The sequence below is a fragment of the Talpa occidentalis genome, unplaced genomic scaffold, assembly GCF_014898055.3.
Source record: "Talpa occidentalis isolate TD23 unplaced genomic scaffold, MPIMG_talOcc4v2.1 talOcc4.9, whole genome shotgun sequence".
Classification (NCBI taxonomy): domain Eukaryota; kingdom Metazoa; phylum Chordata; class Mammalia; order Eulipotyphla; family Talpidae; genus Talpa; species Talpa occidentalis.
This window is the reverse complement of record NW_023605305.1, coordinates 80332755-80345877: the sequence shown is the minus strand read 5'-3', so window position 1 is coordinate 80345877 and position 13123 is coordinate 80332755. Positions and strand designations below refer to the sequence as shown.

The 13123-nt window shown below is 43.2% G+C and overlaps 1 protein-coding gene across 1 annotated transcript in view; it reads left to right on the top strand.

Moving 5' to 3' along the window:
* THEM4 (thioesterase superfamily member 4) overlaps nucleotides 1-13123 on the top strand; it is a 33817-nt gene that overhangs the window by 222 nt on the left and 20472 nt on the right. The window contains exons 2-3 of the mRNA XM_054691553.1: nucleotides 941-969; nucleotides 8016-8202. Coding sequence (XP_054547528.1) covers nucleotides 941-969; nucleotides 8016-8202 — 216 coding nt within the window. The remainder of the gene's footprint in view (nucleotides 1-940; nucleotides 970-8015; nucleotides 8203-13123) is intronic.

Here is a 13123-nt window from a genome sequence, read left to right as displayed (position 1 = left end):
AAAGGATGTCCTAAAGCTAATTCCATACAGCTTTGTGGACTCCACCCCCACCCCAGGCCAAAGACACCTGGAGCTCCAATTCCATCACCACGAAAGGGAGGGTTGCTGGGACCCCAGGGTGGGTTAAGCAGCCAGGTGGTATAAAGCCAGGCACGTGAGCCTTTGTGGGGGTGTCCCACTGTTTGGCTCTCCCGCAGTTCGGCGCATCTGGCCAGCTCTGAGAGTGCTTTTTGGGCTTCCAGGTCGTCAGATCGGTAGGACGCATTAAAGATTTTATTTCCCAATTTTCTCCCTGAGTTGTACATTTTCCTTATTTCCTTTTCCCTTGTAATAAACCTTTTATTAACCTTTGTGTGTGCCTGTAGTGGAGTATTCATAAGTCCCTTTTAAGCGCGCGGGTGAGGACCCACAGCCAGGAACCCGTTCAATATTGGGGCTGCCCTAAAACACCAGGAACTTGCCCGGGGCTTATAAGAAAACATTTTATTGTTCCCCTTCGTCGTGAGGGCGAGAGAACCACTTGGACACAAAGAGCACGGGCTTCGGCACGGAGAAGACGACGGGAAGCAAGCAAAGCCGCCACTCGCGGAGCGGAGATCCGGGGCCTCCTGGCAGCCCCCGCCGCGGAACTCCGAGCTCGTCGCTCCGCCTGACGCGGCCACTGGGACCTTCAGCCAAAGGTCGGGGCTGTCCCGGAAGTGACCCCGGCGCCCGCGGAGGTCAGAGTCTTCCGACCCGGCGCCTAGCTCGGCCTTCCAGGCCCAGACTCCGCCCCCGATAGGCTCCGCCCCTCTACCGGGCAGTCAAAAGGCTGAGCGGGCGCCGGGCGGGGTGTCAGCGTCTGTGCGGCGCCCGGAGCCTCTGGAGCCCGGATGCTGAGCTACGCCCGCGCGCTTCCGCGCCCTTGGCGCCCTGCGCGGGCTGCCGGGGCCGCGCGCAGGCTGGCGGGGCGACCCACGACCCGCGCAGGTGAGTCCGGGGGCCGCGGGAGCGGACCTGGAGCCAGACTCCGTCGGGGACTTGCCTACTAGGACGGATTGACTGGCCCCAGAATATGGGCTAGCATCCTTGCCGAGGGCACCAGTGTTCACAGGGTCACAGGCTCTTTTAGTCCTGAGGGTCAACCTTGCGAAATGGGACAGGGGGTGATGGGCGCAGGTGGAGGAACACCACCTGTACGGGTATTAGTGCGGAAAGGTGGTGGTTCAAGCAAGGTCACGCAGAGCCGTGGAGAGCTGGGACCTGAACCCAGGCGGTCGGGCTGGCCAGCATTGCTCCCTGGAGAGTGCTGTCACTTTCATGGCTTAATCCTAATTGTTCTCTGCTCTTCAGATAATCCTACCCTCTCTAAACCAATGTTTCCCCACCCCGCCCTTAAAGGTTGTTACAATTTTTTAATTTACTTTCTTACATCATTGTTCATTTTTGTACATTTGCTTTCTCCCCTCACTTGTAGTACCCTTAGTTCTCCCACCACCCTAGCATCCGTGACCTAGGATGCTATAATTTAAATGAGATAACTCAAGTGAAGTGTTTAGCACCAATGCCTGCCGTTAGTATTAAGTAAATATTTCCTGTTCTTTTGTCCCTGTGTTTTGCTTCATGGATGTATCGATTAATGTTAATTAAGCACCAACAATATGCCAGATATTGGTCACTGATGATGACAATAAAGATTAATAAGAAACAACCCTTTCTCTCAGGGAGTTCAGTGTCTAGCAATGACATTGCTAAATGAAAGAACATGTGCACTATGTACTGTAATAAAGTACTGAGGGAATATGAAAGTGGGAACAGTTGTAGCAAGCAAGAATAGCAAGAGCTATTGTTGCTTTCACTTAAAGAATGAGTGCAGATTGGTTATTAATCCTGTATTCACCTTGCACTTTGGAAAAGAAAATGGTATATGCTGATCTCACAACAAAGAGAATTTTGTTACTTTAATTATATGTTGGTGCCTTGTAATCTATGTTGAGGATATTTAATAGTAGTATTTACAGGCTTTATAAATCATGCTCCTTCCCGTTTAGTAACTTAATCTTAAATAGGAGACACATAAAAAGTCATAACTTTACTTAATAAATCCCATGTGACAAGGCTATAACCAAAGATCAAGCAAGACCTTTTCTCTAATCAGGGCAGTAAAAGGTAATGATCATTCCTAATATTTATCCCTCAATTACATAGGCTATGTCATGTATTTAAAGTACCTTTACTTCAAATATCTTTTAGTTCTTATCTCCTTGCACTGAAACTTTAATTATTTGTATTTCTCAAAACATTGTAGTGTTCATCTAGAATCTTGATTGAGTATGCCCCAAACTAAAATTAAATAGTTCCCTCTGCCTCCTAAAATGCACAGGAATGCTAAGAAAAAACTCTTCTTTCTTTTCCTTCTATCCATTTCCAATCTTCAGAGCCCTGACTGGAATTATCCAAGACTTTCTCTACCCCTTCAGTCACTCTCTACATACCTTGGTCCCTGTCCCCTTAATATTTCTTCAATATTTTGTTTTTATTCTTCTCTACTTAGTTCAAGTTCGGAAGATTTCTCACCTAGATCTTTGCCACAGTGTTTTAACTGATTTCCCCACCAGTATTTTAACTGATTTCCCCACCATTGCTTCTCATCCTTTACCTCTGAGCCAGCTTTCTAAACCTTAAGTTTATATTTCTGCTTTGCTTAAACTCCCTAAGACTCCACCTAACAGAAAAAGTAACTGCTCAAGTTACTTTTAATGAACTTTCAAAGACTCCCTTTCTTAATGAATTGTTTCCTAAGTAATAACATTTGTGAAGTTATAAGTGTGATGTGCTATTTATGACCTTTTATAATATGCACTTAAAAATACATATTCTGTTCTTGTGCCATCGAAAAATCATCTTTCTTATTGACCTTGGAAACATTGACCTAGGAGAACCTTGTGGTAAGGTCAAAGAGCCTCTCCAGTGTGATTCTCATCCCCTTTCTACTTTGCCATCCACATCTTGCTGCTATTTCCTTTGTATCTTATATCCACGAGAACTGAAATCCTAACGGTTCTCCAACATACATTATGTGTGATTCATCTCTCCATGCCCTCACATGGAGCAGCCTTACCCTTCTCTCCTTAGTTAACTCTTCATCCTGCAAAGATCATTCCACCAGTCCTCATCTTTTTGAAGCGTTCTTTGAAAGTCGCTCCTGTGTCTGATGTAGCATTTTTACACTAAAGACTGTAAGCACTTGAGGATAGGACTAAGTCTTCTTTCTGTATTAAGTATTCCTGTCACAGAATCAGGGCATACAGTAGGACACAAAAAAGTTTGTTTTATTTAAATCTCAGATTTTTTTAAATTACATCATTTTTTATTGAGGTAACATCGGCTTACAACACTCTATATGATTTAGGGGGTATAGGTTCATACCTCTTAAAATGTATGCTACCTTACCGTACCCATCAACTAACCCATAATCCTCCACAGTATTCCACTGGATCCCTTCTACCTTGTTCCTCAACCCAACCCCACTGCAATTCTGGTAACCTCAATGTGCAGTGAGATTTCAAGGATTTGTTTTGGTTTAGCTTTGTTCCTTTGTTTTGTTTCTTTCTATTCCATGTGAATAAAATCATCTGATATATGTCTTTCTCCTTCTGATTTATTTCACTGTTGCTTGCATAATCCCCTCCAGTTCCAGCTATCTTTTCACAAATACCAAGATTTCATTTATTCTTAAAGCTGCGTAGCATTCCATTGTGTATATATAACACACATTCTTAATCCATTCATCTGTTATATAAGCACTTAGGTTGTTGCTGTATCTTGTAATTGTATTGTAAATAGGACTGCAGTGAACATAGGAGTGCCTATATCACTTTGAGTTAATGTTTTCATATTCTTGGGATAGATACCTAGGAGTGAAATTGCTAAATCATATGGTACATCTATTTTAATATTTTGAGAAACCTCCATGCTATTTTTAACAGGGGCTGGACCAGTTTACCTTCCCACCAACAATGTATGAGGGTTCTTTTTCTCTGCATCCCTCACTGACACCTTTTCATTCTGTCCTTTTGATTTAGGCCATTCTCACAGAAAAGAGGTATCTCATTGTGATTTTGATTTGTGTGTTCCCTAATGAGTGACAATGAGCATTCTTTCATGTGCCCATTAGTCATCTGTATGTTAATCTCAGACTTGCAAAGTTAAAATCAGGTAGGAGAGTCCACCATCCCAGGAGTCATTCTAATACTTAAAGTTCTTTTTTTATCTATTGCACTGTTCCCCAGAAAATTGCTGTAACAGATCAGACCTAGAGTTGCTTATTTAACATGAGACCTATGGATGAGATGAGCCCAAATTCATAACTCTAAAGCCTACACATCCTATTCTCCCTCTCAACTGACACCTATTAGTCAGTACATATTAATTTGTGACTAATTGTGTCTGTGAAGTTACTTTCAGAATTCATGTACTTTAAAAGTTACATGATTAAGACTGGATTCTAAGGAAAAGATTGAAAATAGGAAAGAGGCCTTTTTCTAATGTTCTAATGGACATTTTCATTTCAAACAGAAAAAGTTGGAAATAATTTTAATGTCCAACTTAAATGATTAGCTAAATTATAGTACATCATTTTAAAGGACTATTTTTTTGCCACTGAAATTAGTGAATGTTGCATTGTGCAACACAACACTGATAAAAAAAATGGGAGTCATGGAGCAGGCTACATAATGCAGGATGCTGCTGAAGAGCAAGATCTTGTCCGTTTTTATTGATGGAATAATCATACAGCAGCATCAGTTACGGGGTTAGGAGGGCAAGGAGAAAAGGATGGGTGAAAGTAAGGAATTTCATCTAGGGCTTCGGAGGGACATGAGTCTGCTGACAGATAATTCTTATCTGCTTGATGATCAAGTGTTGTAATCAAAAGCAGACCCCAGACCCCCCGGCCATGGTCCTAATCTTATCAACAAGGCGTTCCACTGATCATCTCTCTGGGGTCCCTTGTCATACATACATTGGTCCTCAGCCCCCCGGGCATTCCTGGTCATACCTCATGATGTATAAATTGGGAGTAAGTTATTGCATCCATCGTCACCCCCTTCCCCCACCCCGGGCATTCCTGGTCATACCTGTTGATGCATACCCTTCCTAGAGTGATCAAGCTTTCTGCTTTTGATTGATTTGAAAAGTACCTTGTAAATTTTGGCTCCTGTGACTGATTGACAGGGCAGTTCTGACCTTGTATGGAAATGCTGAACTGCAGGTAACAGTAATGATGGCCCGACAGGCTGCTTAAGTTTAGCAGACCCACAAGTGAAATTGAGATTAAGGACATGAGGAAGTGAACACTAAATATTATTAATACAATAAAATTATACTAAAAATGTATTTTCGTTACTGAGATTACAGTTACATTAAGAAAAGTTACATTTAAAAAAACTTGAAGAAAATACATCAGAATTTTTTCTTTTGGTTGTAAGCTGGAAAGATAATAGTTGGGTCTTTTAAGATTGTTTTTCTCTTCTTTCTTTCCCAAAATTTTTGAACTGGGTTCTGAAGAAATGAGCCAGTCGAAAACCATAAAGAAAAAACAGAGGTACAAATCCTAGGCGAGGGAGTGGAGTGATCTCTATCCTGCTCATGTTTCCACTCACAAAGTCAATATTCCCTCTTGTTTGGCCAAGAAATTATTAGTTTCATTGAGTTCTTTTTTTTTTTTTAAGATTTATTTATTTATTTATACAAGCACTGGGTACAATCAGAAGTGCAGGAGGGAGACAGAATTCACCAGAGCCAGAGCGGGGAGCAGAGCAGGCAGAAAGACCGAAGTACACTGCTGAGGGGAGCAGCGGGCGGCAGGAGAGGGCTGCACGCCATTTGGGACCCTCCTCCTGTGGCCGGGGAGCAGCCGGGGATTGAACCGGCGCGGCAGAGGCTGCGGGCAGCTTCACAACCCAGCGCTCAACCTTTGCGCCACCGGGGAGGCCCTTTCATAGAGTTCTTGAGTCAGGCTCTCCATGTTCTTACCATCAGGCTAAGATCAGAGCCAGCTCTTTCATCACAGTAAACATAGCCTCCCTTATTTTGACTTTGGGGTACAGTCCAAGCATTGTAGGTACACTAAATCCAAATGAATTGATTTGATGGCCAGAAGTGGAATGATAGCTTCTATGGCCTTAATGTTTAAAGATTTCCCTGGAAGTTAAAAGAATGGATTTTCCTTTCTGGTGCCTGTGAGCATTCACTTGCCCTGCTCCTTAGTAGGTCACACTTTATTCCCCAAGTCCTCAGTGGCCCCTGTACCATGTCACTTGGCTGCCGGCACTAGAGAAGTAAGCAGTATGTAGTGCTACAGAGAAAAGCATGGATAGAGCCATTGTTACTATAAGTTATACTATAAGTTCTATTTATACCATAAGTTATACTATACTATGACGTGAAGCACTTGTTCCCCCAAACCTCGTTCTCTTCTTTTTTTATATATTTATTTTTTGCATAGAAAAAGTGAGGTGTAGGCCAGAGGTGCAGGTGGCAAGAGGATTCACCAGAGACAGAGTGGGGAGCAGAACAGGTAAACTGACTGAAATACACTGTTTTTGTTTTTTGGGTTTTTTTGTTTGTTTGTTTGTTTTTAAATTCTTGCCATTGTGGAGCTTACATTCTTTTTTTTCTTTTTTAAAGATTTATTTTATTTATTTATACAAGCACTGGGTACAGTCAGAAGCGCGGGAGGGTGAGAGAATTCACCAGAGCCAGAGTGGGGAACAGAACAGGTTGAGGTACGCGGCAGGAGAGGTCTGCGCGCCATGTGGACCCTCGCCGGTGGCCGGGGTTCAAACCGGCGCTTCAGAGGCTACGGGAAGCTTCGCAGCCCAGCGCTCAACCACTGCGCCACCAGGGGAGACCCCTGAAATACACTGTTAAGGGGAGCAGTGGATGAGACCGAGAGGTCTGCTGTGCAGTATGTGGGTAGCTCCCTGGTGGGGGATAAAACTCAGGCAGCAGCAGTAAAAGTGCTGAGACATAACCCCTAGGTTAAGTCCCCTAGGAGGCCCCTATTCTTCATGTTCTCTTTCTTGACATTTGCCTCTGTCGTACATTCTGTTGCACAATTCCCAAACCTGGGATTGGTTCTTTTGTATTTTCCTCTTCTTCCTTACTCTCCTTACCAAATAATCACAAGTTCTCCTTATATGCTCATAACTTTCACATGGGTTACCCCATTAGCCTCCAGACATGGCCCTCTGATTCCAATCTTGGTTACTCCCAGTATCTTTCATGTTATGGCCAGATCTGATAGCACTCCCCTGTTTAAATCCCTCTGAGAGCTCTGTAGATACAACTCAGCAGTTAGCCTAGTGTGGAGGCTTCTCATAGTCACCCTTGCCTACATCTCTGCAGCCATCTGCTCTTCTCATTGCAGCAAAATAATGTCAAACTTCTTGTAGGCCTTAGTTTCATTATCTATAAAATGTGGATAATAATTAATCCCTCAAAACTGTTTCATGCATCCTTGCTTTGCACTTAGTGTTCCTTTGCCTACAATACTCTAATCTTTCTTTCTGATACTTTCTTTCGCTTGTCTAAATCAAAATTCCAGTCAAAAGGCTCCTCTTGAATCCCCAGTCTGAGATGCATACCAACTCTCCCTTATGCTCTGACTTCCCCAGTGGCAGCACTTTCTTTAATCATGGAGGAAATTCTGTCCTTCATCCCCCCTCTTTATCTCCAGGGCTGGCTCACCTGTGCTTGTTTAAAGTTTGAAAAAGGAAGGGTGTCTGCAGACCTGGTCTTAATGCCATCTCTACCAATAGCTAGTAGGGTGACAGCAAGGGTATCATTCCCTCTTTCAGTCTCCCATTTCTCCCAAGGAGGTTGAACCAGTGACCCTTGAAATTTGCTTCCTCTCTGAAAAGACAAGCTCTGGGAACAGGAAAAGTAGCAAGAATGATCAGAAAATAGGAGAATATGTGATGCAATAGGATACGCCTTCTATTACTCTTCTTTTTCTCCTCTCTATCTTTTAGAGGTCGTTTTCTTCTGAGAAAGTCACTCTTAAGGATCGTTCTCTCCCCAACCCCAGCTGGAGCAAGGACATAAGACTCCTCTTTGATCACTTCATGAAGAAATGTGAAGATGGCTCCTGGGAATATTTGCCATTTTATACTTCTAAATCTTCTCACAAGAGTCAAGACTTGAAAACCAGGTGTCCTGGTAGGAACAGCTACTCTCCCATAAAGACTATTTAAATATCCCATAGAAAAAGAACAGGGGGCTCCCCAGGGGTGGAAGGGGTTAAGTCTCAGTACTGTGAAGCTATTGGCAGTCACTGCAGCATGAGTTCAATCTTTGGCCAGGGAACTACCCACATGGTGCAGCAGACCTCTCCTGTCTCACCTGCTGCTCCCCTCAGCAGTGTATTTCAGTAGATCTGCCTGTTCTGCTCCCCACTCTGTCTCTGGTGAATCCTCTCACCCCTCCCTGCCCCATATACCTCTGGCCTACACCCCAGCTCTTGTATGCATAAATAAATAAAATAAATCTTTAAAGAAAAAAAAAAGAAAACTAAGAACAGATTAAAGCAATAGTTACCACTTAAAGGAAGGCGGATGGGGCAGAGGTTTGGTAAAGTCTCCAGTTTTGTAGGCCATAAATCTGAATATATTTTGTAGATTGTGGGATAACATAAAGCCTATAACTAAGAATAAGCCTGTCTCCCACCCTTACCTCCTATCACCATTAGCAGGAGTGAAGACAGAGCCCCAGAGAGCCTCCACCCTCCATAACCTCATCTACTTGCTCTCCTGAGGCTTTCATCATTTATCCCAATATATGATACTGTCACCCTAAGAGAGTTGGGACATTTGGGCCACCCTCGCTCATCTCCCAGATTCTAAAATTCCAAAGTAGGCCACCCCACCTCATACCACTGCACTTCTTTTCTGGTGTATGTGTGTTTTAATTCATTATTATATCCTCTTGAGCAGTTTCAGGTTTACAGAAAAATGAGTGGAAAGTAGAGTTTCCAAATACCTGTTACAACTTCCTCCGCATTCCTCTGTTAATAGTTGCTTTAGTGTAGTACATTTGTCATAACTGATGAGCCGGTGTTAATTATTAATAACTGAAGTCCATAGTTTACATTAGACTTCATTCTTTATGTTGTACTTTCTATGGGCTTTGACAAATGTGTAATTATTATATCTATTATTATAGTATAATACTGTTAGCAAACTCCCCTTAAAGTGATGATCCATTTGCCTGGTGACCCAAAGCCAAAAATTCAGAAACAAGTTTCAGCTAAACAAACCAAGAATTTTATTGCCTGATAAACAATGGAGAAGAGAGAACTCTTCAGGAAGGAATTCCCTTTTATTTGGGGGACTGGCACATCATGAATTAAGGCTAGAATTAGAGGGTTGGTCCTCCCTGGTAGCTCAAGGGTTAAAGTCTCAGCACTATTAAGCTATCACCAGCCACTGGGGCATAGGTTAGGTCCCAGGCCAGGGAGCTAGCCCACATTGCGCAACAGACATCTCCTATCTCACCCGCTGTTCCTCTCTGCAGTGTATTTCAGTAGATCTGCCTGTTCTGCTCCCCACTCTGTCTCTGGTGAATCCTCTCACCACCCCACACCTCTGGCCTACACCCCAGTTCTTGTATGCATAAGTAAAAAAATCTTAAAAAAAAAAGAATCGTGAGGGTCATGCACAGAAGTTCTGGTCTCCTCATGCACCCCACATTCTTGCATATGTCTCCCCTCCCCTCCATGTAGAACACTCAGTCACCATATTGGGAATACGTAGCTGGATCCAGTTCTGTGAGGATGGCTCTTCTATCTCATTCCTGAGAAAAGGTACAGCTTAGTGCAAATATTCTACCTCACAGTTATCATGGTGTGCTCCACCTTCACCCCTTCCTTCTTGCCCCTTCCTTGGAAACCACCAATCCTTTTATTTCATAGATGTGCCTTTTCCAGATTATTTACAATAATGTAGCCTTTCCACTTTGTTTTCTTTCAGTTAATAATATGCATATATTAAAGTGCATTTCTTTTTTCTGCAACACTGTCACCATCTTTGTGTTTATTTGTTTGCCTCTCCACTAGAGTGTCTGCTCTATGAGGGCAGAGATTTTTATGTTTTTTTCCTCACTGTATTTCCAGTGCTTAAAGCAGAGCCTGCTGCATAGTAAGTGCTTTGCGCATCCTTGTAGGAAGAACAGCAGGATAAGGAGAGGGAGGAAGGGAGGAATCACCCAGAGGAACCTGTTAAGAAGCTCTACTTGCTTTTCTTTACCTAAAATCTCTGTTCTCATGAGCTGACACTCTCGTGGTAAGAAATGAACCATTAAAGAAAACAGAAAATATGTCAGATGGTGATAGTGTTGAAGTAAAAACAAATGGTGATAGGGCTCCCCGGTGGCGCAGCGGTTGAGCGCTCGGTTGCGAAGCTGCCCGCGGCCTATGCGGCGCCGGTTCGATCCCCGGCTGCTCCCCGGCCACCAGAGGAGGGTCCCACATGGTGCGCAGCCCTCTCCTGCCGCCCGCTGCTCCCCTCACCAGTGTACTTTGGTCCTTCTGCCTGCTCTGCTCCCCGCTATGGCTCGGTGAATTCTCTCACCCTCCCGCACTTCTGACTGTACCCAGTGCATGTATAAACAAAACAAACAAACAAACAAATAATAAATAAAAACATGCCTCTATTAAAAAAAAAAAAAAAAAAACAAATGGTGATAAAAGCTATGGAAGAAATAAATGTGCCTTAATTTTTTTCAAGGAGGACTAAATGTAGTTCCAAGTTAGTGGTATAAGAATTGGGAAGAATAGTGAACAACCTTCTTTCCTACCCACCGCCTTCTTAAAAAAAAAGCAGAAGTCATTAGCATGCATACCTCATGAGTACATGGGAGATATTCAGGGAAAAGTACATAACTCCTCTGCCCTAGGAGGCCCAAGCCACTAGTTTAAGTACCATCTTCAGCTAAAGACAAAAAAGGTGTGGGGACAGTGGGGATGGCATTATGAGAATGTTACCAGGAAACGCTCTGTAAAAGAAAAGTAAGGTTTGTTAGGTCAATTTAATTAGGTGATTTTTCTATCAATAAGATTCCTGAGTCTTCCTTCTCTTCCTGTTACTAAGAGAGAAACACCCTTACAAAAGTATAAGTATAAATTCCCCATACATAAAGCTAAGTTCTATACTATTTTGAGCTTCTCTTACACCTGTTTCTCAAAATGATCCTACGCCTAAGAGGCACATTTTGGGATGGCATATACTGCTACCCTGCCCTTTTGGCTTCTCAGGAGGTTTCACATTCAAGAAGCTGAGTTGGTCTCAGTTTGTACTAAGTGAAGAGTTAAACTTTTGGTTGTTCAAAACTGTTTGTTTTTTTAATATTTAAAGAGCAGATTTATTAGGGAAAGGGGACAGAAGAATAAAGGACACTTGCATAGACACAAGCGGGCAGAAAGAGCTGCCTGTTCACTGTTTCTGAGCTTGACCCAAAATATCTGGACCATTTGGTATAGAACATGACAATCTGTATTTGGATGCCATTGGCCCTAGAATTTGAGGACCAGTGGTTTCTGTGATGATACCAATAATTGACTAGTAATTGAAAATTCTTTAATCTGGTTTATCCTCTGCTTTTCTGTCATCACTGCAACAGTTTTATTGAACTCATCTTTGGTTTTATCTCCCTTTAAATGGAGATAATAATGGCCACCTTTATCTACCATTTTAGAAGACACTATTATAATACAAATTAGGCTCTTAAATTATACTTTTGCATTTAAAACAAAAATCAAAACTGGCAGCCCTTCTGCTATGAGTGTGCAAGAAATATGCCATTCCTTCTGATAAGCACTTGGAAAATAATGTCTCTCCTCAAGGAAAGTCAGGGGTTTTTTTGTTGTTTTTTTTTAAAAGATTTATTTATTTATACAAGAACTGGGGTACAGGTCAGAAGCGCGGGAAGGTGAGAGGATTCACCAGAGACAGAGTGGGGAGCAGAACAGGCAGATGGACTGAAAACACTGCTGAGGGGAGCAGTGGGCGAGACAGGAGAGATCTGCCACACCATATGGATATCTCCCTGGCCGGCCAGGAATCAAACCCACGCTGCAGAGGCTGCAGACAGCTTCACAGCGCAGGGCTCAACCCGCTGTGCCACCAGGGAGGCCAAAAAGTCAGATTTTTTAGGCAGATAGCAACAGCTTTAATGAGATTTCTCAGAGGGCCCCAGAACCTAAAAATGTTAGGAACCACTGGTTCGAAGAGTTTTTAAAATGTGGGTAGTATTGAAGTCCATATTTTTTTTTTTATTTTTTACATCACTGTTCTTTTTTTTTTTTTTTTTAAGATTTTTATTTATTTATGCATACAAGAACTGGGCTACAGGCCAGAGGTGCCGGGAGAGGGGTGAGAGGATTCACCCGAGACAGAGTGGGGAACAGAACAGGCAGACTGACTGAAAGACACTGCTCAGGGGAGCAGCAGGCAAGTCAGGAGAGGTCTGCCTCGCCATGTGGGTTGCTCCCTGGCAGGCCGGGGAACAAACTCGTGCTGCAGAAGGTGCAGATTGCTTCCTAGTGCAGTACTTAACCCCTTGCTCCACCAGGGAGGCCCCCCATTCTTCCTTTTTTTTTTTTAAAGATTTTATTTATTTATACAAGCACTGGGTACAGTCAGAAGCGCGGGAGGGTGAGAGAATTCACCAGAGCGGGGAACAGAACAGGCAGACTGACGAAGAAATACATTGCTGAGGGGAGCAACAGGCGCAGCAGGAGAGGTCTGTCGCGCCATGTGGGACCCTCGCCAGTGGCCGGGGATCGAACCGGCACTGCAGAGGCTGAGGGCAGCTTCACAGCCTACTGCTAAACCGCTGCGCCACCAGGGGAGGCCCCCCCCATTTTTCATTTTTAAGAATCAATCTGTAAAGACTGTTTTGGTTTCTCATTTTCAGCACCCAGTATTTATTCATTCAACAACTGTTTGTTGAGCATCTGTGCTGTTCTAAGCGTTATTTTCATGAAATAGACTTGAGGGACACATAGGGCCCCTGACTTCATGGGCCTATGAAGATATTTACTAATTTACTTATTAACTTTTAATCTCCTAAATACGTGTTTAGA